Source organism: Hemiscyllium ocellatum, chromosome 15 (assembly GCF_020745735.1).
Source record: "Hemiscyllium ocellatum isolate sHemOce1 chromosome 15, sHemOce1.pat.X.cur, whole genome shotgun sequence".
Lineage (NCBI taxonomy): Eukaryota > Metazoa > Chordata > Chondrichthyes > Orectolobiformes > Hemiscylliidae > Hemiscyllium > Hemiscyllium ocellatum.
The window spans coordinates 33120748-33148668 of record NC_083415.1 but is presented as its reverse complement, the minus strand read 5'-3'; the positions used below and the strand labels follow the sequence as shown (position 1 = coordinate 33148668).

The 27921-nt window shown below is 42.4% G+C and overlaps 1 protein-coding gene across 1 annotated transcript; it reads right to left on the bottom strand.

Annotated features, from left to right (window-relative positions):
- Positions 1-23185, bottom strand: wu:fa11c10 (protein FAM110B). Its single transcript, XM_060836036.1, has 2 exons — positions 22991-23185; positions 1-2019 (listed from the first exon to the last, which is right to left on the bottom strand). Exon 2 carries the CDS (start codon positions 1818-1820, stop codon positions 828-830), a length of 993 nt encoding a protein of 330 aa, XP_060692019.1. The 5' UTR covers positions 1821-2019; positions 22991-23185; the 3' UTR covers positions 1-827.
- Between the last annotated feature and the right edge of the window lie 4736 nt (positions 23186-27921).

Below are 27921 nucleotides of genomic sequence, written 5' to 3'. Positions count from 1 at the left end.
TTTATTGACAGTTAATTTAAAACAGTAGCAAAATATCAAATTGCAGTCTTTAAATATATACAAAATTCACAAAGATACAGAAATAACAAAACCAACCTCTCACGTGGGATGTATGTACATAGCAGATTGTTACCAGTAAGGTATCTGTAGTGTAGCCTTTATTCTTGATAACATACTACAGAAAGGAAAATAACATTCCACTGCCTGGAAACTGAAGTTCAGCAAAGTCTGTCTGAAAAAAGGATGATGTAACATTTGGGGTAGACAATTTCATTTGAATTAAGACTTTGTACCCAAGGCTTAAACTAAAATGCACCTGCTACATATTTCAAACATGTGCTATTTTACTTACTACTCTTAAGCTTTTTTTAAAAAACTTACCAAATAGAAGTAGATATGAACATATTCTTTGAGTAATTTTGCCTAGCTTAACTAGTTAAAAAAAGCTGGTGCAAAAAAACGTGGTCCTCGTTTTTGGTTTAGTGGTAGATTCAGTCACATATTTAATGGAAGATCTCCTGTGTGTTTTTGAACTAAATTACATCAATTGTCCATTTCTATTCAGTTAATATTCAGCAAGCTGCAACATACTGTATTACAATTTGAAGTTTTCAATGTGTTGAGTCTTTATTTTCACAGTTTAAACTCTCCAAATAAAACTGGCCAGCCCTTTACAATATATTATACCACTAAATACAGTAGGTGGCAGTAATAAGTAGTTTAAATTTCAATGTCTCCATGAAATTATTGAGTTGAGTTCATCATCAAAGGCAAGATCGTGGAATTTTAGGCTCTGTTCCTTCTCTGTTGTCCCAGGACCTCCTCCGTTATACCGGTGACACTCTCTGAGATTCCTTGGCTTCCTTGCAACTGTACAACCACTTAATGACCCTGGCATTGCGTTCAATGATGGAGATGCCATATGGGGTGCGCTCGTTCGCCCTCTCCTCAATCACATTGCTGTATTGGGAACGGTTGTACTCAGAGCTGAGGTTGCTGGCGCTGTACAACTTCAGGGATACGATATCAGAGCTGGCTCGGGCCAAGCACTCCCCTATCTCCATCCTCTCCAGTTCCTCTGGGTCCAGGCCGCAGTAGTTGAAGAATCGCTCCAAGTTGGCACTAACCCGGGAATAGCGGTCGCTCAGGTCCGACTTGGAACGGTGCAGGGAGAGCTGTGACCAAGCAGCCGCTTCGGGGTAGGCTTTCCTCGGCGAGCCCCTGGAGCTGGTGGTGGAGGAAAGCCTGGACCTGACCGCGGAGGGACACGGTGCCCTGCAGCCGGCCCTGCTGACACTGGGGCGGACGTCCACCCTCCTGACGGCGGCATTGTGAGGCGGCACCAACACGCCGCTGGAGTGCAGCTCAGCCGCCAGCCTCTCCCCGGGCTCGGCGGCTCCGCACCGCTGCAGCTTACCGGGGCTACACTCGCTGGGCCGTTCCGCCGGATCGGGCTGGCTCCCTGGCGCGTTTGGACTCTCATAAATGAGGTTTCTCAGAGTCTCTAAATTGAGGGCTCCCCTCCAATCTGCGTTCTCGGTCCTGCGGAGTCCAGCACTCGGAGCTTTCCTGGGACTGTGAAGGTTCCTCCTCATGGCAGGAGACAGCACCGGTTCACTCGCTTTCACTGGCTCCTGGCGAGTACTCGCGACCTTTTGGCTCTTCACGTATTTTAATTTATCAGCCTCCAGCCGCTCTACCGCACTCGGCTTCTTGCTGCTGCTCTCCATCTGCTTCCGAAAATAATCCGGTCCCTTGTTCAGGATGCGGAAAGGCATCGCCGAGGTGAAGGTGGGAGGTCCAGACACTTGTTTCAGCATTCTCACTGTCGGTCACCAGAGACTGGGGCTCAGTATTCACAATGTGTTCAGGGTTTATTGGAGTTTATCAGGGTCGGGCTCCCATGCACTACGGGCAGTGAAAAATCCCAATGTAATTTCACCAGGTCGAATCCCTGGCAGAATTCCCCAGGTTTATCTTGCTTCCTGTTTACACAGTCTTGTGAACGTCTCCACTATTCTGAAAGACAATGAAAAATAAGATGAACTTTAAATTTCCGAACCACCCCCAACCATTGGCTGAACCAAACCCGTTTTAACTTTACACTAACTCCAAAGAACCTGCGCCTTTTGATCACGTTATCCTGGTGTCACCTAGTCAATGTCACAGATTTCTCGATAAGTATACTTCATGTAATAACCTGTTCCACGACTTAAAGTGTTAAATATCTAAACGTGTCGGCAGTTGCAGAGGACCTCTAACTGATTCAGTGCAGCTTAAACTTGCCCGAGGCTGCTTTTCCCCCAAGTAGATCCCCCAGGAAGTTGGCCAATACTCACCAGGCACACGGAGTGACTGAAAATAAGCAAGAGCAGGGAGGTCAGTGAGCAGCCCTTTGTAACACTGACAGGGCAGTTACTTTGGCAATACAAGCCCCGATGGAAAATTGGCAGAACGAAGTAACGAGGTGGCAAAAGTGCTCATACATTATCCACGCAGACCCCGTTTCTGATGCGAAAACAAATTCTGACTGCAATACTTTCCACTGAAAACCTTCACCCGACACAGCTGATGAAATCTCCGGGGGTTTCCCAGTGAAAGACAGAGGCGAGAAAATAAAAACGTTTGCAGGCCAATTAACGCAAAAGAAAGAGCTTATATTGTTAAAGAGCTCACAACCTCAGAATGTTCTAAAACACTTTACGACCAATGAAATAGTTATTTTTGAAGTACAGAGTCTGTGGTAATGTAGGAAGCACCTCACTGAATTTGCACCAAGACAAATTACCATCGGTAAATTAATTATCTGGTTATGGAGTAGCAGATACCGGGCAGGTTAACTCGCCAAACCATCCTGTAGTTTTTCCAAAATTGGAAAATTTAACAGATATCCAGGAGGATAGATAGGGCCTTAGTTTACCGTGTTATCCAACAGATGGCATCTTTGACTATGTCCTGTTTCTTACAGAGAGTGGGTTAAAAAAAACTGTGGGGTGAGGCTGCCATCATTAATCTTGAGAAGGCATTTTGTCTGAATCAAAAGAATCCATGTCATCAACGTTTAAGCATTGGAGATATTGGGTCAATGAAGGATTCAAAACATTGCACTGTTCACTTCTTCTCGAAACATAAATCAGTTGGATTCTCCTCCGCAGAGAAGAATCAATTTATCAAGGATCAAGTGTACCATCATAATCGGGTGTTGTTCATGCCCTACCTCCACATGACTATTGTGCTTTTTCTTTCTGCTGTGTACAAGTGAGGGGCATGGGATTGGGCAGGGCGGAGGCAGTGGCTCTGCCCCTGTTTTTTTTTCCACCTGTTAGTTTGCTAGTTGCATCCCAGGACACTGTGTGGTTGATGAAAGCTGGCCCCAAGTTCTCTCAATGTAAGCTGAGGGCCTTATTGCTCTTTGATTACAGAATTTGTGCCTTTTACAGATTAACTTTGCTACAATTTTTTTTACAAAAACATAATTGTTATAAGTCAGTATGCATTTTTAACTGAGCTGAAACTGTACTCACTGTATTGAGGTCAGCCTGGTGGACCTTAGAATATGAATTGCCTGATTGCGGCTGTGAATCTGATAGAGATAAACAGGAGTGTCAGAGGTTCTGTTCACTGAGAGATGGCTCTGAGGGAGTTGGATCAGTGTCAAGGACACTCCTGTTGTGTCAGGGAGGGGGCTGACTCTGTGCTGGCTGGGTTACAGTCAGTGTGTTACTGTTGCTGTTGGTTTCTGCTTTTTTTGGGGGGGGAACCTGATTCTTGAACTGGCTGAATTATTTGGCCAGCGCAGCAGGTCAGGCAGCATCCAAGGAACAGGAGATTCGACATTTCGGGCATAAGCCCCTCTTCAGGAATGAGGAAAGTGTGTCCAGCCGGCTAAGATAAATGGTAGGGAGGAGGGACTTGGGAGAGGGGCGTTGGAGATGCCATGGGTGGAAAGAGGTCAAGATGAGGGTGATAGGCCGGAGTGGGGTGGGGGCAGAGAGGTCAGGAAGAAGATTGCAGGTTAGGAAGGCGGTGCTGAGTTTGAGGGATTTGACTGAGACAAGGGGGGGAGGGGAAATGAGGAAACTGGAGAAATCTGAGTTCAGATCCCTCTAAATCCCTCGAACTCAGCACCACTTCCTAACCTGCAATCTTCTTCCTGACCTCTCTGCCCCCACCCCACTCCGGCCTATCACCCTCACCTTGACCTCCTTCCACCTATCGCATCTCCAACGCCCCTCCCTCAAGTCCCTCCTCCCTACCTTTCATCTTAACCTGCTGGACACACTTTCCTCATTCCTGAAGAAGGGCTTATGCCCGAAATGTCGAATCTCCTGTTCCTTGGATGCTGTCTGACCTGCTGTGCTCTTCTAGCAACACATTTTCAACTCTGATCTCCAGCATCTGCAGACCTCACTTTCTCCCTGAATTATTTGGCCAGTTTGTTAACTGGTATTTCTTTAATAAGAGCTGACTTCTAAACTCCTGATCCACACAATGTGTTTCAGGTGTGACTTGGTTCTCATTAGAGGATTATTGTTTCACTGGCTGGTTACAGCCTGTGTGTTACTCTTTTTTATTTTTACTTTTGAGAAAAGGACAATGTTAATTTTGTGGTAGGGTTTAGCCCTTGGACTCTAGTTTCCTTTGTTTTTTGTATGTGTCTTCACTGTTTTTGGTGTTTGGACTGAGCCCTTATGAAAGACATACATTTTACCAGAGGAACTGCTCCTGTGGGGAGGCCTAGACCTGGGACCAGGCCTCTGAAGATTGAACACCTGTGCATGTGCTGGGAAGTGAGCACTTGCTGTATCCTGTGTTTGGGAGAAGACCTTTCTTTCAGGAGTGGACCAAACCCCTGGGAGTTAACTGCATCTGTACAATGTACTGTGTTCCTGTGAGTGGGCCTGGTTTTCCAAGGCTGGGCCAGGATTCTATGGAGACTGAATGCCTGTATGCTGTGCATTTGCTGCCTTTGGGAATGGACTCTGCAATTTGGAGCGGACTCCACTTCTGACAATGCATACTGTAAACTGGAGTGGACTTTGTTCCTGCGAATGGACTCTATATTTTTGAAAACACTATATCTGGACTCTGTGTGTACCAGAAAGGACTCTGTGTTTTTTGATAATTAACTGATGTTTGTTGGGTCTATCACTTGCACTGTCTTGTTTGTCCCTGGGTCTGGCAGGCCTTACTGTGAGCTGGGGAGCTCATGGGTTGTCCTAAAAGCTGTCATTCCAAGAGCTGGAGGGTGAGCAGGCCATCCTGTGAACCTGAAGGTTGGTAGGCTATCACGAAAGCCAGATGGTGGGTAGGCCGTTCTGAGCGCTGTCGTCTCAAGAAAGGGTGATCGGGATGGGCTGTCCTAGAGGTGGTCAGAAGGCGTGTCAGAAAAGCCAAGAGCTAGAAGGCGCGTAGTGGCAGGCTGACATCTGGAAGGCTTGTGGGCTACCCTACACGCTGTCTTCCCAGGGGAAAGGAACGGGCTGTCCTAGAGGTGGCTGGAAGGTGTGTTTGGGTAGCCCACTGGCTGGATGGCGCATCGGGGTGGGTGAGAGCCCAATGGGTACGAAGGAGCAGACAGAGAGCTAGAAGGCGGGTAGCCGACCTCAGCGCTGTTACCCCGGGCAGGTACCGGGGCGGGCTGCCCCAGGGGTGGTCGAAAGGTGCTGAGGGTGGTTAGTGAAGCCGGAAGGTGGATAGGCCATCCTGACCGCTGTCACCCCGGGCGGGTACCGGGGCAGGTTGCCCCAGAGGTGGTTGAAAGGTGTCAGGGCGGACTGAGAACCGGAAGGGGCATGGGGTGGACCGAGTGGTCAGAAGGTGAGAGGGTCAGAGGCTTGCTGGGTCTGTATTGTCTGCATTTTCCGATGTAACTGGATTGTTTCATGTACAAATGTCATTGATGTCTTTTCATGTTTGAAACTGGGATTTGAGGTTTGTCCTCATTTCCCGGAAAACTGGTTAAATGGTATGGAATGGGGCATGGCTTTGCTGCTCCTTTCCCTTGTAAAATTGCTGTTGTGTACAGCTGTAAATGTTAACTGTTTTTCTGTAAACTCTTTTGTAGTTATTTGATAAAATAAATAAAAAACAGGAGTGTCAGAGGTTCTGCTCACTCTGAGACATGTCTCTGAGGGAGTTGGATCAGTGTCAAGGACACTCCTGTTGTGTCAGGGAGGGGGCTGACTCTGTGCTGGCTGGGTTACAGTCAGTGTGTTACTGTTGCTGTTGGTTTCTGCTTATTTTTTTTTGGGGGGGGGGGGTACCTGATTCCTGAACTGGCTGAATTATTAAACTGTATTGTTTAATAAAATAATAAAAAAAAGGAGTGTCAGAGGTTTTTTGTGAGATGGTTCTGAGGGAGCTGGATCAGTATCAGGGACTTTCCGTTAGTGTCAGGGAGGGGACTGACTCTGAGTGGGCTGCCCACATTCAATGCGTACTGAAGCTGTTGGTTTGTGTTTTTGGGGAATCTGATTCCTAAACTGTCTGAACCATATAGCCAGTTTGTTAACTTTAAAAAATTACCTTCTTTCTCTTTTCCCCCCACACTATCGCTGAACAGCAGTAGTGCTGGTATTCCTTTTTATTGAGGACTGACTTCTAAACTGGCTGATTTGAACTGTCAATGTGTTACAGGTGTAATTCAGCTCTCATTAAGTAACTGTTATTTCAGTCATAGAGGCATATAGTACAGAAACCCACCTTCAGCCCGCGTTATCCATACCAATGAGGTTTCCAAAACTGAACTGATCCTATATGCTTGCATTTGGCCTGTATCCTTCTAAATCTTTCCCATCTATATACCTGTCCAAATGCCTTTAAAATGCTGTAATTGTACTAACCTCTAACAATTCATCTGGCAGTTTGTTCCATATGCACACCCAACCTGTGTGAAAAGGCTCCCCCTCGGATACCTTTTAAATTTTTCCCTCTCATCTGAAACCTATGACCTCTAATTCCCCTACCCTGAAAAGACATTTGCTGTTCACGTTATCTCTGTCCTTATGATTTTATAAACCTGTATCACCCCTTTGCCTCTACTTACAACTCAAGCCCTCCAGTCTTGGAAACATGCTTGTAAATTTGTTTTGCACCCTCTCCAATTTGATAACATTCTTTCTGTAGCATGGCAACAAGAATTGTACACACCACTCTAAATGTGGGCTTACCAATGCCTTGTACAGTTGTAATGTGACCTCCCAACTCCTGTACTCCATTTCGCTGGCTGGTTACAGTTTGTGTGTTACTCTTTCACTAGGAGAAAAGAACGATGTTGATTTTGTGGCAAGGCATAGCCCTTGCATTCTGGTTTTTGTTGTTTTTCTGCATGTTTTCTCTTTTTTGGTGTTTAGACTGGAGTCCCTGTGAGAAAAAAATACATCTTTCCAGATGAGCTGGCCCTATATGGGTACGCCTGGTCCTTTATGGGTGACTAGGCTTCTGTAAAGACTGAACACCTGTGTGTGTGCCGGGTAGGTGAGCAACTGCTGCTTTCAGACAGGGACTCTGCCTTCGTACTGGAAACCAAATGGTGAGGATTGTCAATTGTTAATGTATGTGGATTTTGTAACCATGTTTGAGTGCAGGCTAGAGTGGGCTAGTCAGTAAGTGGGCTGGTCAGGAACTGGAGGATCGGTGACTGGCCTGGAGTGAAACCAGGCTGGGGAGGCATCTGTTACTCCACAGGGTGGCTGGGGGCGAGGCAGCCGATAGCGTGCTCATAGGAAAACTGGTCAGGGGAGGGTCAGCTAGTACGCGGGCTGGCTGGGGGGCCAGAGGATCAATGACCAGCCTGGAGGAAAGCAGGCCGAGAGGAGCCTGTCAGTATGTATGGCAGGGGGTACCAGGAAGCCGATAGCGGCCCATCAGTAGGCCGACTGGGAGACGACCGGTCAGTCTACAGGGAGACTGGGAGCCAGACAGCTGGTGGCTGGTCCATCAGAATGCTGGCCAGGGGAAAGGATCTGTCATTATGTGGGCAGCTGGATGCTAGAAGGAAAGCAGGTCAGGTTTGGTTGGTTATATGTGGGGTGACTAGGAGCCAGTGGCAGGCGATTGTGCCTGAAAAAAGTGGGCTGGGGAAGGTCAGTCAGTACGTAGGGTGGCTGGAGACTGGAAGGCCAATAACCAGCTTGTAAGGAAGCGGCCTGGGGTAGTCCGGTCAGTACACGATGTGACTGGGAGCTGGGTGGTCGACGACCAGCCTGGAGGAAAGCAAACCTGAGGAGGGTCGGTCAGTACACAGGGCAGCCAGGGACCAGAAGGCCAATCACTGTTCTCCAGGAAGGCTAGCCAAGGATGGTCTCATTTAGTATGTTGTGTGAGCTGGTGTTAGTTGTCTTTTCTTTAAGCTGTATTGGGTCTGTGTTCTATGCGCACTCTCATTTGATTATACTGTCTTGTCTGTGTTTGTTAGTTATCTTTGACTGAAAGTGGAACTTGAGGGTTGTCCTCATCTCCCTGAAAACTGTTTGAACGATGGGGTTTGGCTTTGCTGCTTTTTCCCCTGTATATAGTATTTTTTTTTGCGAACTGCTACTTTGTTTATTAACTGTTTAATAAAATAAGCAGGAGGATCTGTCACTCAGCTGGCTCTGAGGGAACTGCGTCAGCGTCAAGGACTCTCCATTTGTCAGAGAGGAGACTGACTCTGAGCAGGCTGGTCACACAGCAATGTGTACTGCTGCTGTTGGTTTGTTTTTTGGGGACAACCTGATTCCTGAACTGGCTGATCTACACAGTCGGTTTGTTAACTGGCATTCCTTTTTAACTGAGGACTGATTTCTAAACTGCCTGATGTACAGTTGTGTATTTCAGTTCTCATTAGGGAACTGTTTCACTAGCTGGTTACAGCCTGTGTGTTCACTCTTTTCTTTTGAGAAAAGGATTGTGCTGATTTTTGTGGCAGGGCTTAGCCCTTGCACTTTGGTTTTTTTTTCCTCATGTTTTCACTTTTGGTGTTTAGGCTGGACCCCTGTGAGAAAGTGCACCTTTCCAGATGAGCTGTTCTTGTGGATATGCCTGGCCCTTTCAGTTGACAAGGCCTCAGTAAAGACTGAACACCTGTGTGTGTGCGTGTGCTGGGAGGTGAGCATTTGCTGCATCCTGGACTTTGCCTGTGGGAGTTGACTCTGCCTTTGGGAGTGGACCAAACCCCTATGAATTAACTACACCTTTACAATGTACTGAATTCCTGTGAGTGAGCCCGGTTCTGTTGATAAACCAGGTCTCTATGGTGACTGAACACCTGTGTGTGTGCTGTGGGGGTGTGTATTTGCTGCCTTTGGTTGTGGACTCTCTTTGACAATGCATTCTGCATCCTGGAGTGGACTCAATTCCTGGGAATGGACTCAGCATTTAAGAGAACTGTTTATGATAACTGACTCTGTGGAACAGAAAGGACTGTTTGTTGGTAATTGACTGTCTTGTTGCTTGTTGGGTTTATCACCTGTGTCCCTGGGTCTAGCAGGGCTCACTGAGCTGGAAGACTCATTGCTCATCCTGAAAGCTGTCACCCTGACAGTCAGAAGGTGGGTAGGCTGTCCTGTAAACCAGAAGGTGAGTAGGCTGTTCTGAGTGCTGTCATCCTGAGAAGGGGTAATCGGGATGGACTGTCCTAGAAGTGGTTGAAAGGTGTCAGAGTGGCCGAGAGCCAGAAGTTACTTTAGGACAGGCTAAGATCTGGAAGGCTTGTGGGCTTCCATACATCCATTGTCCCAGGGAGAGGGTTGGGCTGTTCTAGAGGTGGCTGAAAAGTGTGTCAGGGCAGTCCACAGGTTGGATGGTGCAATGGGATGGGTGAGAGCCAGATGGTGTGTAGAGGTGGACTGAGCCGGAAGGCAGTTAGGCCTTTGTCAGTGATGTCACCCCATGTAGGTATCGGGGTGGGCTGTCCGAGAGGTGGTCGGAAGGTGTGAGAGGGCAGTTAGGGAAGTTGGAACGTGGGTAGGCCGTCCTGATCACTGTTGTCTGGGAGGGGGGTGGGATTGGGGAAGCATGACAAGCTGTCCGAGAGGTTGTCTGAAAGGGCGTGGGGTAGACTGAGAGCTGGAAGTGGCATGGGATGGACTGCCTTTGAGTGGCCGGAAGGTGGGAGGGACAGGTGGGTTGCCGGGATGCCTGTGCTATGTGCACTCTTATTGTTCAGTTTATCGGACTGTCTGTGATTGTGTCTATTGTTTTGAAATAAGGTGGGATTTGAGGTTTGTTGTTTCCCTGTGAAAGGGTTGCACGGTGGAGTTTGGAATCTGGCTTTGCCGCCCCTTTCCCCTGAAAATTGCTGTTTCTTGTAAACTGCTGTTCATTGTTAACTGGTCTTGTAATTTTGTACTGGTTAATAAAATAATAAGATAAATTGAAAAAGAAACAGTTGTGAAATGTTCTGTTCACTGAGAGCTCCAGTGTTAAGGACTCTCTATACGTAAATAAAAAGTGACTTGGTGATGGGGTACCGGTCTTTGTGGACTAATTTCAGTGGCAACAAGAGTGGGATTAATGATGTAACCATGCAAAGTTACCTAACTGAAGCCCAAATGGACTTCAAACAGGCACTGCAACTGGCTTTATCATGGGAAAATGTGGCAAGTGGAGCATATGAGTTGTTAGGTATTCAAATGGAAGTGGATACTTGCCAGGCTGCCTGAGCATGGGAAACACCACTGGAGTGAAGGCAGTTGCATAATTTCACTCAGGATGTCTAGAGTCATCGAACTGAACAGCATGGAAACAGACCTTTCAGTCCAACTCGTCCACGCAGACCAGATATCCTAAATTAAACTAGTCTCAGTTGCCAGCATTTGGCCCATATTCCTCTGAACCCTTCCTATTCATACACTTAGAATGAACTCTGATGTCCAGAGATACTTGAAACTAAATGGGAGGCAGTCAGCTGTGTAAATTTACTGCTTGTTATTTTGCCTCCTATGTGGTACCTTCTGTCTCTTCCTCCTTTTTAAAAAGTGCTGTTGTTTTGATCTCTTTTTCTCAAAAGTTCCAAAACAATGTAAAAGCTTATAAAACAGGAATTGTTCCAGAAATGAGAATCAGCTCAAATTGAAAATACTTCAACAGTAGCTCTCACAGCCACATTTTTTTTCCCCCGTTTTCCATCTTGGATTATCCAGAATCCTTATTTGACTCTGAACAGAGAATGTTTAGTCAGCCCACTGCAAAACTCCAAAACTAAACCAAGCCTTGGCGAAACAATTAAAGCTTTCTTCATGATCCAGACCAGCAAGTCATTGTAGTTGCCACCGGTATGTGGACTCAAGACAGCAAAAGAATCCCCACTAGATCTAAATGGAGTAAGAGAACTCAGGCTGGTATCCAGGTGAGTGCACACCCTGGAAGGTTCGCATACATCTGGTTTGGAACAGTCAATTTGCTTAGCAACATCCAAATCAGAACCAAAATAAATATCTGGTTAAATGGTCACCTGGCGGTTGATACTGGTGTAGCTGTTACTGTGATCACAGAACCAGTTTTTAACAAAATTCACTCTGGACTCCAACCTTAGCACAAGATCTCAGCTAGTCTGAGAGCCTATATTGGGAAACCTTTATAGATTAAGTGCATGACATTGATTCCAGTCTCTAACAAGAAGTACTGATTGCATCAAAAAAGGCTTGGGCCTGAGCTAGAAGGGGCAAAACTGGTTGAGGAAAGATTCAACTAGATTGGCTCAACATTTTTGATTAGAAAACGGCTACCTGAGTGAATTCCTAATTAAAAACCGTGAAGTTAATCAGGAAGGTCTAGGGATATCATAAAAGCCAAGGCCATCTTGCATTTTGACCAGGAACAATTCCATGATTCTGCAGGATCTGTGCAAAGCTATTTCCCAAACAGGCAAAAGTAAAGGCTGGAAAGTGAAGGAATCATCAAACCCGTCCAGTTTGCGGAATAGGCAGCACTGGCCATACCAAATGTGAAGCCCAATGGATTAATTCATCTCTGTGGGGACTTTAAGCCCTAATGATGAAGGGCTTATACCTGAAATGTCGACTCTCCTGCTCCTCGGATGCTGCCTGACCTGCTGTGCTTTTCTGGCACCACACTCAATTCTGATCTCCAGCATTTGCAGTCCTCACTTTCTACTAGGGATTTTAAACAAATGGTAAACCACTTAACAGCTGGATAAGTATCCAATACCTTACATTGAGGATTTATACTCAAAGCAGGCAGGTGGGTTGTCCATAACAAAGCTGGACATGAGCCATACGTACTTGCAATTGCAGTTAGATAAAGATTCCCGGAATTGTGCTAAAATTAATACCCATCAAGGTTTGTACCAATGTGAGACTACCATTTATGGTATCGTTAGCATGTGCTATGAAGAACATTTTACAAGATCTACACCGAGTCGCCATTTACCTAGATGTGCTCGTAACAGGGAAGACCAATGAGGAGTACTCAAAGAACTTGCATAGTCCTTGAACATTTCTCTCTAGCGATTGTATGCCTTAAGGAAAAATGGGTGTTCCAGGCACCCCAAGTGACCTACTTGGGCTACAAAGTCAACAAGACTGGGTTGAAAGATAAAGCAAGGATGATCAAATGTGCCCTGACTCCCAAGCCTGCACCACAGCTTTGTTCTTTCCTTGGGCTGGTGAATTATTACAGCAAGCTCATACATCACCTGGCTTCCAGCCAGGCACCTTTCTATCAACTCTTAAAGGGTCAGCCTTGGAAATGGTCACATAGCCAAAGCATACTTTGCAGGGAAGTGAAAAAAAACAGCTATTGTTGTCTTAGGTGTTCGCACACAATGATTCCAAGTGAGATTTGGTATTGACAGGTGATGCCACTCTGTACTGTATCAGGGTAGTATGAGCTCAAAAGGTGGCCCAATGAAGAGGAACACCCAGTAGCATATGCATCCAGGACTTTGGCTAATGCAAAGCATAAATACGCCCAGATAGAGAATGAAGGTTTGGTGGTCTTATTTGGAGTTATAATATGGTCACAGTATAGGATATCATATTACAGGGAGAAGACTCTGCACTAGGTTAAATCTGATTTCCCCAGACCTGGCTAGGAGGGTGAAATGATATCAGGAACTCCAACATCAGACACAAGACTCCACTAAATGAGATAGACAGAGAATGAAGTTAGGTGTAGGAAACATGGGAATATCCTGTATTTGTAAGAGGCATGGTCAACGTGAGGTCGGGTCTAGTGAAGGTCCTGAACAAGCACACAAAGCTGCAAACTCAAACAGTGCAGAAGCAAAACATGCCTAGCTCTTCCATTGCCTTTCCAACTGTTCTAGAACCTGTGGGTTCTCCCTTTTCTGTCAAACTTTGGAGATACCTCTGAATCTGAGGGGGACACGGCAGATGTCGCCACCTTGATGCCTTTGCTGTCTGAAGAGGAGAATGAATTTTGTCCAAGGTGCTCCGGATGCAAGAGGTGAGCTACTGTGTGTTATATGCTGTCCCAGGAGGAGCTACAAAAAAAAGTAAAAAGTCTATGTCCTTGGACTCAGAGGGAGAGGGGTGTAGTGATTGTAATGAAGTCTGCCAGGTGCACCTCACAGAATATGAGTTCCCTGACTTGGGCTGTTGATCTGGTCCAGAGAGTCCTGGTTGACAGATATAAACAGAAGAATCAGTTGTCCTGTTCAAACAGAGCTGGCTTTGAGGAAGCTGGATCAGTGTCAAGGGCTCTCTATGGGTCAAAGAAGGGTGACTTGGTGATGGGATGCTGTTATTTCAGAAACCATTTAGCATTGGTATGAAGACATGTTTACCAAATTTCCTTCAAAGAAATTGGTGGTACATTAATAAATTAATGTCAAACCTAAAATGTTCCTTTTTATTATTAGCTTTGCATGTCCTTGCAAAATCAAAATGATTTAAGACTGGAGCACATATTGAATGTACCAGGACACTCTTCTATACCTTTAAAGTCACATTATGTGTATGCTGGATGCTATGGAAATAGGCAAGTCAGGACAAAACCAATTAGTTGCAGTCAGCTGAAATTAAATAATGATCTCTAAATGAAACATTCAACAAAAGAAACCTAGAATCTCTGCCCAATGTAAGACTTACAATAACAAGTGTGATGATATGAATATTGCAGTCTTTCAATAAGAGACAGAAATAAAAAGACAGAGAAAGAGAGACAATGCCAAAGGTATAAAGTCAAAGAGACAACAAACAGACTACTGTCCCCCACCCCCAACGTTGATCCCACCCTGACAGTGCTGCAGAATCCAGGATTATGAAATATAGCCCTCAGGAGAATGAATCAATCTAAGTAATTGAATTGAGTTCTTGCACATTGCTATTTTATATATTCTTGGTTTAATTTGAAGTAATATTTTGGGTTTTCCTACTTCATTGCTTAGTTGAACAGAAAAATCCATGGCAACTTGAAGTTTCAGATTAGAAAGCAGGTAAATTTAGTATATATACTAAAAATTAAGTACATATATTTAAAGTGAGACAAGCAAGCACATAAAATAATACTTTCACTCTGTCTTGGTACATATGATGATAATAATAAAATCAAATCAAAAATTAGGCAATTATAGGTCTAATAACCAAAGACAATATAAACCAATGATGTTTTAAAAAGAATTTAGCAGAATTTAGGGTCTTTAGGGTCGTAGTTATGTAGCGTTACCAAAAAAACCTTGCATTTATCTTATACCTTTTACTTTCTCCAAACTTTGTAAAGCCAAATGAATACTTTTAAGGTGTAGACAATTTGCATACAGCAATTAAATCAATGATGCAGTTTGGGTGTTGGTCGACAGATAAATATTGGCCAGGTCACAAAGGGACCTCCTCCACTTACTTTCAAATAATGTTACAGAATCTTTTATGTCCACATAAGGTGGCCTTACAGTCACCTGAAAAACAGGACCTCTGACATTAGTGCAGTATTGGGTAAGTACAGCAATGTGCCAGGCTAAATCTTATGTTCAAACCTATGGAATGGGACTCAAACTAGTAACCTTCTGATTTAGCAGCAAGAGTACTGATCCCTGAACCAAAACAGACAGCTTAATGAAAAACAACAACCATGAATTAGACAGGTCAATATATTCTCCATATATCCTCCACTTCTTTGAGAATACTATGGAAGAAAATCACTGAGTTTCTCAGGGATATGTCCTCACCCAACCATCTTAGTCAACTTCGCTCATGACCTTCTGTTCCTGACCTTAAGATACCAGGACTGTTTATTGATTCTTCTAGTGCTCAACCCCATCTACAACATTTCCAATACAAAGCAAGTCATAAGAGTCTACAGCAGGACTTGCATAACATCCATGCTTGGAAAGAGAAGTGGCAGGTAACATCCATGTCAGAAAAGTGATTAAATGATTATTGTGAACATAGGAAGTTAATCATCTTGAAATTGCTGTGATCCCTATTTATGGTACCCCCAGACAAGACAGAGTCCTAGATGAAATGGCTTGATAAATCATGCTTTTCTCCCTAATTTTAGTTGATATGTTGGTCATACTCAGCTGCAGAGTTTCTTTAGTAAACAGGTGCATTACAAAAAGTAAAAACAAGAATAAGAAAAAAAAACAATCTAAAAATAGAACAAAATTTATTTGCTCTCAAATTGCACATCAAAACAAAGACTCACCTTATTTCCTGACATCATTCTTTACAGAGAAAAAATCTGGAGAAATTACTTCTGTCTGTCAAACCTTTAAATTCAACTTAACCAATTCTCCCTGGTTCTCTCCAGTATGCTGTGAAATCTTCTTACATGAATACTCACAAATTAGAGCTTAGATTTTCTCAGCTTCTGATGGCCTGCAGATTACTAACAAGCTCTCATGGTTTGCAAGGTGTACAAACTTAACATTTATACTGAGGTAACTGTGCTTTTCCTGAACTAAACTATATTCCTTTCTCGGAGGAAAACTGTACTCCCTTCCAACTCCCGTCAGGTCTCCTCCAAACTGCCTAAAATTTTTGAATTCAGGGTTTTGTCAGTTTCTTGATTATCTTGAACCAAAAACAAGCTTCCATGCTTACCCCACCTGTCAAAAAACCATCACAATAAAAACAATCTCCCATTAAAATGTCACATGGATTGACTGTCTGCAGGTTGTGTACTTGTTTGAGCAAAATAGAATGTATCTGCAAATACCATTTGGCAAATGCAAATTCGCCCTATAGACTTGTGAGTGAATGGCTGATAGCCAAGTTTGATACCCATGAGGATGGCCTCGTCCAGGACCTTGGTTCATGTCATACTGTACTCACACACAAGCACACACCCACCCCAGATTCACATTGGTGTGCACACCTCTCACAGGCTTACACTAGGTCACACTCACACACTGTAGCAAGCATGCATACACTCACTCTTTCTCTCTCTCACATGCATGCACACACAAGTCTATAGGCTGAATTTGCGTTTGCCGAATTGTATTTGCAGATACATTCGATTTTGCTCAAAAAAACACACAATCTGCAGGCAGTCAATCCATGTGAGATTTCATAACTTCTTACCTTGGAAATAGAACCAGTCTGACTCAAGATTGGAATACAGACAGACTCTAACCTCATGCTTTAATACATTGTCTGAGCCAAGATGTCATTTTTTTCTAAAATCTTACATTATCACGAGAATGTGATTTAAAAGTAGTTTGGGAATTTACATATTAATGAATTGAACTCTGCAATCCATTCTAAAACATCAAAGACTTCAAGCAAATCTAGGTTTATTCCATATATCATACCAGTTGCATGACACTGTGATCTTGTGCTGTAAATTCAGTGTCTTATGATCCTGTCCCACTAGCTACCTGAAGGAGCAGCACTCCCGAAAGCTAGTATTTCCAAATAAACCCAATGGACTATAACCTGTTGAGTGACATTCTAATTTTAAAGTTATCTTTTTTGCTGTGAACTTATCTATCAGAGGATAGCTATTTTGATTCAACCTACAAATGGCTTTAATTATTAGAAATACCTTCATTAAACCCTGACACATTAGGGAATATGAGCCTAACCTCTCCAATTTGTCTTCATAATTCAGACTAATTCAATTTACATATTACTGTTCTCAGTTAGACCATTTAAACATTTTTAGAATCTAAAACAGGTCATGCAATGAATCTGACATGATTTCATTGCTTCAAATCAATCCTAACAATGGCATTTCATAAACGATTGAGGAAAAAAATAGTTGATTCGGAAAGGGAATATGTTAATGACTGTATCTTCAGTTTGAGGATCGATCATGAAACAAATATTGAAGTTGCAAACATGCAAGATATCTTTGATCCTTGAATCAAGTGAGCACAAGATAAAAACAAAAGATCATGAAAGAGAAGAGATAAAGTAATCCTGCACTGAACATAAATTCTAAATTCTGTCTCAATAAAAAGACAATTATTACTTTGATGAAACAGTATGTTACAACATAAATATAATGAATGTATAACAAAGTCAGCCAGGTGGATCTCATAGCTTAGGAGTTCCATGATTAGGGTTGTTAATCTGTTCCAATGAGGTGACAGCTAAGAGCAGGAGTATCTTGTGTCTTTCACTGTGTCTCACAGATGCACACACATAACATGGGTGCTGGGGAAAAAATAAGCACTACCGCAGTTAGGCGGTAGTGTGGGGGAAAGAAAAAAATATAACAGGAGTGTTAGAGGTTCTGTTCGCTCTGAGAGCTGGCTCTGAGGGAGGTTGATAAATGTCAAGTACTATGTATATGTAAATAAAGGGTGACTGGGTGATGGGATACCAGCCTCTGTGGAGTTATTTCAAATTAGAGTGATAAATGCCAGACTTAAAATGTAATTTAGAATATTGAAGCCATGTTGCTCTGGATGTACACAGTAATTTCTTCTTATTCTTTTGTAAGATGTGAGCATTGTCAGTGCTTACTGTACGTCAAAAAAAAAGAGCAGGAGTATCTTGTGTCTTTCACTGTGTCCCACACCTGCACACACACAACATGGGTGTTGGGGGAAAAATAAGCACTACCGCAGTTAGGCGGTAGTGTGTGGGTAAATGGGGAAAAAAAAGAGCAGGAGTATTAGACATTCTGTTCACTCAGATTTAGCTCTAAGGGAGCTGGGTCAGCATCAAGGACTCTCTATGTGTAAATAAAGGGTGACTTGGTGGGATACCAGCCTCTGGAGTTATTTCAATAAGTTAGCAAATTCATTCTTATTTAAATACTATTATTCAAATAATACATATTCCAATTAATTTTCTTCAAACAGCTGTAAACTAAGTTTCTAATATCACAGTCACTTATTTCAGGTGCAGCCTGATCCAGTAATGCCTTAGTTCACTGTTACACTACAACATACAAAATGTTTATTTGCAGAAGAGGTAAAATATTTTACAATGCTCACACCACATCAAATCAATAATATTTTCATTGATTCACAGGTCTTCAATGTAGTGTGAGATCAGGGAATTCATTTTAATATTTTATCTATTTCGTGAGTATATTTAAAAAGTACACAAATATGAATTGCAAAAAGCCAAAGAATGGACATTTTGTTCAATCCTAAATCTAGGTATACATGTTACTAGTGAGGGCTCTTGTTAAGCAGTGGTAATGTCCCTACCACTGGGCCAGAAGGCTTGAATTCAGTTACACCTGCTCCAGTTGTATGCCCTAACATATCTGAACAGATCAATTAAAAATATCTGCATGTGGTAAGGTGCCAATTGTCATAACTGAGTGAATGCATATTTGCAATAAATTCCTCAGTCATATCAAATAGGACATTCACTGAGTCCTTTGAGAAAATGAACTATTTTGTATGCATCAAGAATGAGGAATGTATGAAACTTTTTCACAAAGTATGTTGAGAAAGCATTTCTGCAAAGACTCAAACCCATTTAAAGGTAAAACAGCAGCCCTCATAAATGCACTGATTAAGGACATAGACGAGAGTCGACATAATTGGGTGCGGTAGGGTTCACAAAACATACAACAGCTTGCTGCTAGTCCATTTTCCAAAAAGACTTACTCACTCGCCCTGCACCAGTATGAGATCATCATCCACCACATCCCTGACCTGACGTACAAATAAGCTGAACTGTTCCAGAAATCATACAATTTTCAGACTTTTAAAACTGGTGAGCTGTAGTGGAGCAGTGGGTAATTATAAATGTTATGTTCAAAAATGAAAATGGTTCTGTTATAGTTAACAGGCAGAGCACGAAATTAACAAAAATTAAACATTCCATTCATTTATGATCTTTGAGGAAACAATTCATTTTAATTAATATCTTATAGTTCATGAACACAGACAGCAACTCCTTCATTGTTTTATCTACTTTTTCAAAGAAATTTTATACAATACAATTCACTTCCATCTTGTGATCCAGATAAGTTAACCATGCAGTATTCCCTATTGCTGCATACACTTAAATTCTAATACCTTATTTTATACATTTCTAGGTCTCCGTACAGACATTTATTTGCAATATTTTTCCTTTAATATAATTTACTTTAGTTCAAAGAATCTCCCCAGTATGGAAGTGGGCCAATCAGCCCATCGAGTCCACTCTGACCCTCGGAAGAGCATCCCAGCCAGCCCCACTCCCTAGTCCTATCCCTGTTATCCTTGCATTTCCCATGACTAATCTACCTAACCTACAAATCCCCAGACACTATGGCCAGTCCACCTAACCTGCACATGTCAGGACTGTGGGAGGAAACTAAAGCACCTGAAGAAAATCCATGCAGACATGGGAAGAATATGCAAACTCCATACAGACAGTCACCCAAGGGTGGCATCAAAGCCAGGTCCCTTACTCAGAGTTTAGAGAAAATATAAACAATAAAAAAGGAATGATTTCTTCTGTAAAAATAAAGCTCATTCAAATAATGGGCAACAGTGCTAACCACTGAGCCACCATGCAAGTACACAATCTACCACCTTAAATATTATCTCCCTCCACCATTAGCATACAATGGCAGCTGTCTGAATGATCTACAATATACATTGCAGCAATTCACCAAGCTTTCTTTAACAAAGCCTTTCAAATTCCTTACTTCTAACCTAAAAGGACAAGGACATGGAGCACCACTACTTCCAAGTCCCCTGCTAGCACACCACCCTTATTTAGAACAATATCACCATTCTTACACTGATCATTGGTCAAAATCCTGAAACTTCTTTTTTTAAACAGCATCAGGGCTTATCTGCACCACATGGACTGCAGCTTAGTGTTCACCCCCAATTACTCAAAAAGAATTAGGAACGGGCTAAATGTTGTTGTGCGTAACATGTATTATTGGGATGTACACATTATTAAAATGTATGCAGTTCTATAACCCTATTCCTTTCAATTTCCATGCAAAGGCTTTACAAGAAGACTGATCAAGAAGATAAGAACTCACTGGATCCAGAGCAATTTGGTAAATTGGATCAAAAATTGGCTTACTGACAGGAGGCCAAGGGTAATTGAGTCATAAAAATGTACAGCACAGAAACAGACCCTTCGGTCTGATTCATCCATGTTGACCAGATATCCCAACCTAATCTAGTCCCATTTGTCAGCACTTGGCCAATATCCCTCTAAACCCTTGCTATTCATAGACCCATCCAGATGCCTTTTAAATATTGCAATTGTACCAGCCTTCACCACTTCCTCTGGCAGCTCATTCCATACACACACCACCCTCTTCATTGTTTTGTACCTAGAAGCATGTGTCCAGAGGCATACTGCAGGATCTGTTGCTGGGTCCCTTGCTGTTTGTAGTGTATGTAAATGATCTATACATGAATATAGGAGGTTACAACAGTAGATTCGTAGATGGCAAGCTCGTTGTGTGGTAAATAGCGAGGAAGAATATCTTGTACTACAGGACAATATAGAAGGGCAGATCAGATGAGCAAAACATTGGCAGGTGGTGGTTTAATCCTGAAAGCAGGAGACAACAGCTTCACTTCACTTGGAGGTCGCCACTGATGATGTTACCTAGCCAGGTAATGAAACGTCTGGATATCAAACCTACAGCTCAGCGAGCAAATCTACACCCTAAACCTTAATCCTGATAATTGTGAAGGGTGACATTTTGGTGGGAGTAACAAGCAGAGGAGTACATGATGAATGGTAGGACCAAAGGTAGTACTGAGGATCCTCAGTGTGTATGTATAGATCCTTGAAGGCAACAGAACAAGTTATTGGGTGGTTGAGGAGGCACATGGGGTACTTGCCTTTATTAGTCAAGACATTGAAGTGTAGGGAGAATATGATGGGAGCTGTAAAAAACACTTATTAGGCCACTGCTGGAGTATTGTGTGCAGTTCCAATAGCCACACTACAGTGAAGGTATAACTGATCTGAAGAGCCTACTGGGAAGATTCACCTGGATCTTCATGGGCTGGAGCAATTCAGCGACAAAGAGAGAATACACAGACTGGGGTGTAGAGCAAAGGAGGCTGAGGGGAGACCCGTTTGAACTCTACAAATTATGAGAGGCACAAATAGATAGGAAGGAATGTTTCTCCTTAGTTGGGAGGGGAGGGTCATTAACTGAGGACACTGATGCAAGGTAAAAGGGGTAGAAAGTTTAGCAGCAGTTTAAAAGGAAAACGTTTTCACCCACAGGGTTGGGGGGGAGGGGGTTCTGGAAATCACTACCTGAAAGGATAGTGGAGGCAGGAACTACATTTAAGAAATGTTTAGATAGATACTTGTCAATCAAAAGCCTCTGGGTCAAGTGTTGGAAAATGAGATTTGAGTAGCTAGATGCTTGATGACCAACATGGAAACAAAGTAATACTCTATTATTAGAAGTTCATTTATAGAATGAAATTCCAGTAAATAACTTGGAATAGACCTGTTTTGAAACTTGATGGGTCTAAGGCTTTGTTTTAAATGGCAAATTACTGAAAGTGTCCAGCACAAACTGCCTTTTAAAAGATAAGTTGAAATGTTCTAACATGGACTGCGAGGGAAACATAAGACTAAGTCTGAATTTATAATGTCTTTTATGATCTATGGACACGCTAAATTCATTTTACAGTCAATTAAATAAATGTTGCTTTAACTTATAGCAACTTAAGATAAAGCTACTATAGTCCTACCAGACCAAATGTCTGCTCTCATTTAACCTGAGGATCACCATGAGACTCCTTCACGATAACCTCAGCTGGAACAGGAATTGAAATGTAGTGGTTGGCACCAGTCTGCATCAAAAACTGGCAGTCCAGCTGACAGCTAACGGACCCCTTTCTGTTCTAACATGGAGAGTAGGGCATCCAATTTACACACTAACATCCCATACACTGCAAAGGGATAACCAACAAAAAATGCTACACAATTGCCCAAAGGATTGTCAGGACATATTGGCCGAAAACACATTGGAAGGAGTCAACCTTGGTTTGGTGTTTCATCGAAAGACCGTACTTCCAATAATGTAGCTCTCCCCCAGTAGTGTGCAGTACTGAAGTGCCAGACTGGATTATGTGTGCGAAGTCCCTAGATTTCGTTACTCTTCACTGAAGAACTAGCCATTTAGATCAACTTTACTTGCGTGAGCAGCTGTCTGAGGGAAATATTGTATCTGCGCAGTGGATACAGTGAAATTCCGAATGCATTTCTAAAGAAGGCGTTTTTCGATCGCCATACATCCTATACACGGAAGCAAACGGTCTGACTGAGAGCAGTCGGGATGGTTGTTCTTGCAGTTAAATAGCCTCACTGCTCCCTTCAACAACAACAAAAAAGCCTCCCACACAAACGGTACGTAAATAGGCTCCTATACTCATTGTCCATAAATAATCTCTTATGTAGAAAGGGTACGATCTGAGTGTGAAACCAAAGGGCCTGTGGATACACCCTATTCACTTTCCACATGATATTACTCGTGGTAGAACTGATCAGAAAAAAAGAGAAATACAAATTCAGTATAAAATTAAACACTTTGTTGTAAAAGTTTTATTTTGAATCGTTAACTTACCTTTCACACTGGAATATAAAGCTATCAACATGAAAAAAAAACCCTTATATACGTAACTTACCTGCAAAAAAAGACTCCTCTTTTCTTCAGGGCTACGGAGCTCAGTGATCGTGGAGATGATTGTACAACTTCAGCCGAGGGATCTCTGTGGTAAATCTGAAAGTGTAAACTCCAGATTGCCTCACCCTCACCAATCACTTACTCAGCCTGCCACCTTGTCTGGACTGGTTTCATTTGCACCCGTCTGACAAAGAACTCATTTCCTGTAATTCTGTGGGCGGGGCAGCTACCCAATACAACATTAACTCTTTCAAGCTCACATCCTCCCAGCCTTCAAGGTTTGAATATGCAGTGTTAAACAATAGCGAGAGTTACATTGGGACTTTACGTTTTCCCCAGTAAAGCCCTGATACCCCAAAGAGAAAGGAAATGCATTGTCGATGGTGTGAGTGCTACACGTTGGGATTGAGCGACATTACATCCCAGGGTGAGGAACCCAAAAGCTCTAACCTCTTTAGCTTCTCATCCGCTCCTTCTACGTTATTCTGATTTTCCCTCATTCACTTCATCCATCAGAGCTTTACAGGACTGATCTCCTTTGTGCACTGAATCAGCGTTTGATGCAATCTTCCCTGTCACCTCCACCCACACAGCCCTCCGCCTTGTTCCCATTACATTTCAAATTGGTGAGGTAGATCTCTGAAAAAAAATACTTGTCTAAATAACCAGATTTATCCGGTAAGATTTTTATTTGGACAACAACACATGTTTCAGGCAGAGCGATTTAACAATATGCAGATGTATGTATCGCACTACTTGTTTTTATTGTTGAGTTTTAATGCTATGGAACTGACATGAACAACATATTCCCAAATACAGGGTCCGCTCACCGAGAACGAGTTGCTCATGTCAGATGTATCTTTACCTGGTGCCAGGTTGGAGAGAAGTTGGTTTCTTAAAAGACCTCAGCTGTTCTCTCGAAGCCATACACTCGTGTAAAGCACCTCAATAATTACCTATTGTATTGAGTGAGATATTAGCACATTTGAAAAGGCAGCAAATTAGGTCAACAAGAAAAGATTGAGATGACTTAAATACGCCTCGGAAACGCCAGCTGGAGTCGGTGCGTTGAGGTCTTGTTCGGTTATTTTAGTAAATGTCTAGGTTGAATGGTGATCCACAGAAGCAGGTTTGTGGCTCTGCTTTCACAACAGGTGGGTGTCGCCAAGCCGGTTCCGCAGAGCTCACTCATCCCTTCCTCATTATGGAGAGGACCGAAAAGGATGTGCTTGAGGCTGATGATCTAAATGCAAATTGTGAAATACAGAACAAACACGGCAACGCTACAAAAGCAAAGCACTGCCACACTGCACCTGAATATTCGGCACTCAAATGGAAGCCACAGGCAAGGTAACGTCAGAGCTCTCCCAGACTATCGCTTTGTGGGGTCGACCATTACTTCTTAAAATAGAACTGAGGGTGGATACATTAGGCTGTGGAAAAGCAATTCAATCTACTTATTGAATTGCTTCCAAATGTACATTGTTACAGAGCAGTAAATTGCATTTACACAGTTACAACTGCCATTAGAGATATGAAGAATCTGACCATCATTTATTCGTGACAATATTTTTTATTGTTCAGCACAACTGCTCATCTCCATGGCCTCGGCCCCAATAAAACACTTTCTTCCTCAGCCTAATATTTCCTTTGGTGTAGTATCCATTTTTGTTTCCTTAATTCCAAAAGAAACCCGTCAGTGAATCAGACAACTGTTTTAATCGTCCATCAGGAGTCCTCTACAAAGTATATCAAATACCATGGGCCCTTGTACTTTGCAAAACTGACTACGATGCTAGGATAACCCTGGATAACAAAGATAATCACTGGCTCATTTTTTCCATTGTCAGCTAATTGCAGCTGGTCTCTAATGCAGAGTAACCTCAATAGAGTGGGTCCAATTCCCACACCAGCCTTGATTAGTGAAGGATTGTCCTTCTCAAACTCCTCCCTTGCCTGAGGCAAGGTGACTTTTAGGTTAAACCACGACTAGTCATTTCTCTCTAATGACAGAGCAGCTCTATGGTTTGGTAAAATTGTAGCAACTTTACCTTTTACCACATCTACTTCATGTCAAAGGGGTTTTAAACAATTATGTAATGAAGAATTGAGTGTTTACACATCCTCCAGATCTAAAAATGCACAGAGAAGAAGGTACATCAAAAATGCCTTATAATAAATGTCTGAAAATTACTGGGATTTATGATTATTGTATGAATACCTACTGTTATTTTAATGAAGAGCTTAACATTCTTTGAACAAGTACGTAATATCTTAATGAAAATGGTACAGAAATTTGATCTAAACCAGCAACTTACATATACAGTAATAACATTGTTCACAGGCAAAATTTGAATCAGTAAACTTTAAAGAGTTAATCAGAGACCATGTACAGACTGATAAATCCAAACAGAATGTAAACAATGTTGTGCTGTAGGGCAAGAGTAATGCAGCTTGATTCACCAACCTATTCATCTGAAACATGATCTCAATACCATTTGTTTTTTTTCGTTTCATTCAAGGTTTTAATGACTACGCAAACACATCCAAGCAATGTAAATTGGAAGAATTACGTTCTTTGTGTCTTTCTGTGCAAAGCAAATCTTCCTGGGAAGTGCCTGTTTGAATAAAGCAAACCTTGCTGAAAAATGTATAAACGTTACAGGGCCTTGATGTCGATTTGTGGTGGCATGTTGACTCTACCAACTTTAAACAGGCTGGTACATGAAGTTTGTACACCAAAATGACACAGCTGTTAAATGACTCCTAACCACTGATTAAAAAGATACTGAAAAAAAATACATTCCTCCCTAAAGTTTTATCATGCAGAATCTTGTGCTTTTCATTGTACTTAGCTTGGAGGCAGGAAGGAATCTTAATTGGGCTGGATCGTGGTTTACCTTAATCCTGGTAACTTCCTGCCTTCTCCAGAATTTCAGGAAGGTCCAGGTTTGATATTTCCACCTGCTGCCAATTAAGGACCTGGTGTGGCCAGCTAACCTATCTTCTACATCATGATCCACGGTGTTCTTTGAGTTCCGGTTGAGTACACTTTCTGTACCCACGTTGCCTCCTCTGTGGCGCTGCTATGTGCAAGAATTGGTGGTCTCTTGTTAGGCAGGATGTCCGCCCCTGGGAACCCAACACTACAGGCAGGCCTGCTAGGGGCATTGTCACTGCTTGATTGGCTCCAGCTAGCATGCAAGTCCTCCAATGCCTGAAGAAAATTTCACCCATTGTTTTAATCCTCACTTCGTTTCTGCAATGCAACTTCTCATTCTCAGAAAACTCAACCTGTACTTGAACCTGTTTTGCCCCATTTCATGCCCATCACCTCTACATTACCCTTCACATTAATGTCTCTACCTGTGTATACAACTGTATTCTGGATCACATCATTATCAACATAATATAATTTTCAGATCTTGATCACTGCCTCACCCTTTAATCCTGCACAGATCCTTTTGTCTATGGCCTGCTCCCAACCTGATCAAAAGGAAGAGAATTAACTAGCTCACTATTGCGATGTTCACCATATATCTGGACAATTCCGAATGCTGCTTTACAATTGGTTTTGACATCCACACTTCCACCAGTTCCAGAGTTTTTCTGCCTATTAGGGATGCCACATACCACTGCAGACATAAATCTGTGACTGAGCACACAGTACACACATTGTTCAACAAGCTCCATCTCTTGATCTTGCTTGATCATCTCAATAAGGACTAACACTTCACTTATATAGCTTCACATATCCACTTTTGTATAATGTGAGGCAAGATCAATTTCAAGCTCTTTTGTCTGTCACTACGGTCTCCTTTCCCAAAATCTTTGTCCTTAATCCCAATTTGAAGAGCTCATGGACTTCTCTGTCTGTAAAATGTGGTACTTTGATTTTTAATACTGTTTCCTCTCTCTCTAAAATTACATGACATGCTTCTGTTAAGTCAGTCCCGTTCCTCTCTCTGTAGTTATTTTTATATTTCACAAACTGCATTGAATTAAACTTTTCTATGAAGTTTACCAGTTATTTACTTGGTTATCTTTTTATTTCAATTCCTAGCTATCAAGTTCCTTTTTTGCCCCAGATTTGACAACATTGCCATTTTCTGGATCAATACAATTCTTACAAAATTATCATCACTAGTTCTAGAAAGAAGCATAACTTGGACTGCTATAACCTTCAAAATTAATGCCCATGTCCAATCTGCCTGTCACTCTATGATCATTGAGCAAGTTATCCCATCAGGTTTATCTGTTCAATTCATCAAATTCTTTTAATTTTTTTCCACTTTCTGTGGTCTCACAACAAGCATTAAAGTAATCAAAAACATCTTGAGTGGTGACAGCTGTAGTTAAAGTTTTCCTTGACTGAATTATTGTTATCACCACTTCTTCTCAATGACATCTTCCCGACATTGTCCTCTTTGTGCACATTCATATCTTTGTCAATGCAACCACCACATCACCTCTGAAGGAATTTCCTCCTGAGCCCAGAGATAAAAATGTAAAAGATGAATGGGAATAAGCAGACATCAAATTTATATAGCTGTTGAATAGCACACAACATCAAAAGTTCCTTGGTACTTTGAAACCTTTTGTTTAACATTTTGCCCATAGCAGGGGAAATGCAACTGTATAGGTTTGTGTTCATGTTAGAGCTTACAGGGGTTTATAGCACAGAAGAAGATTATAACATCCCACAGAGGAGGTTAGTGAACAAAATTAAAGTACATGGGATTAGGGGTGCTACTAGTGTAGCATAAAAGTTGGTTAGCATGCAGAAAATAATACAATATGGGTCATTCTCAGATTGATAGGGAAGGGTCAGTATTTGCACCCCAGCTGTTCAGAATTTATATTTATATTATAATTTTTTCCCAGTTTGCAGAAGTTGCAAAACTTGATGGGAATGTGAGTTATGAAAAAATA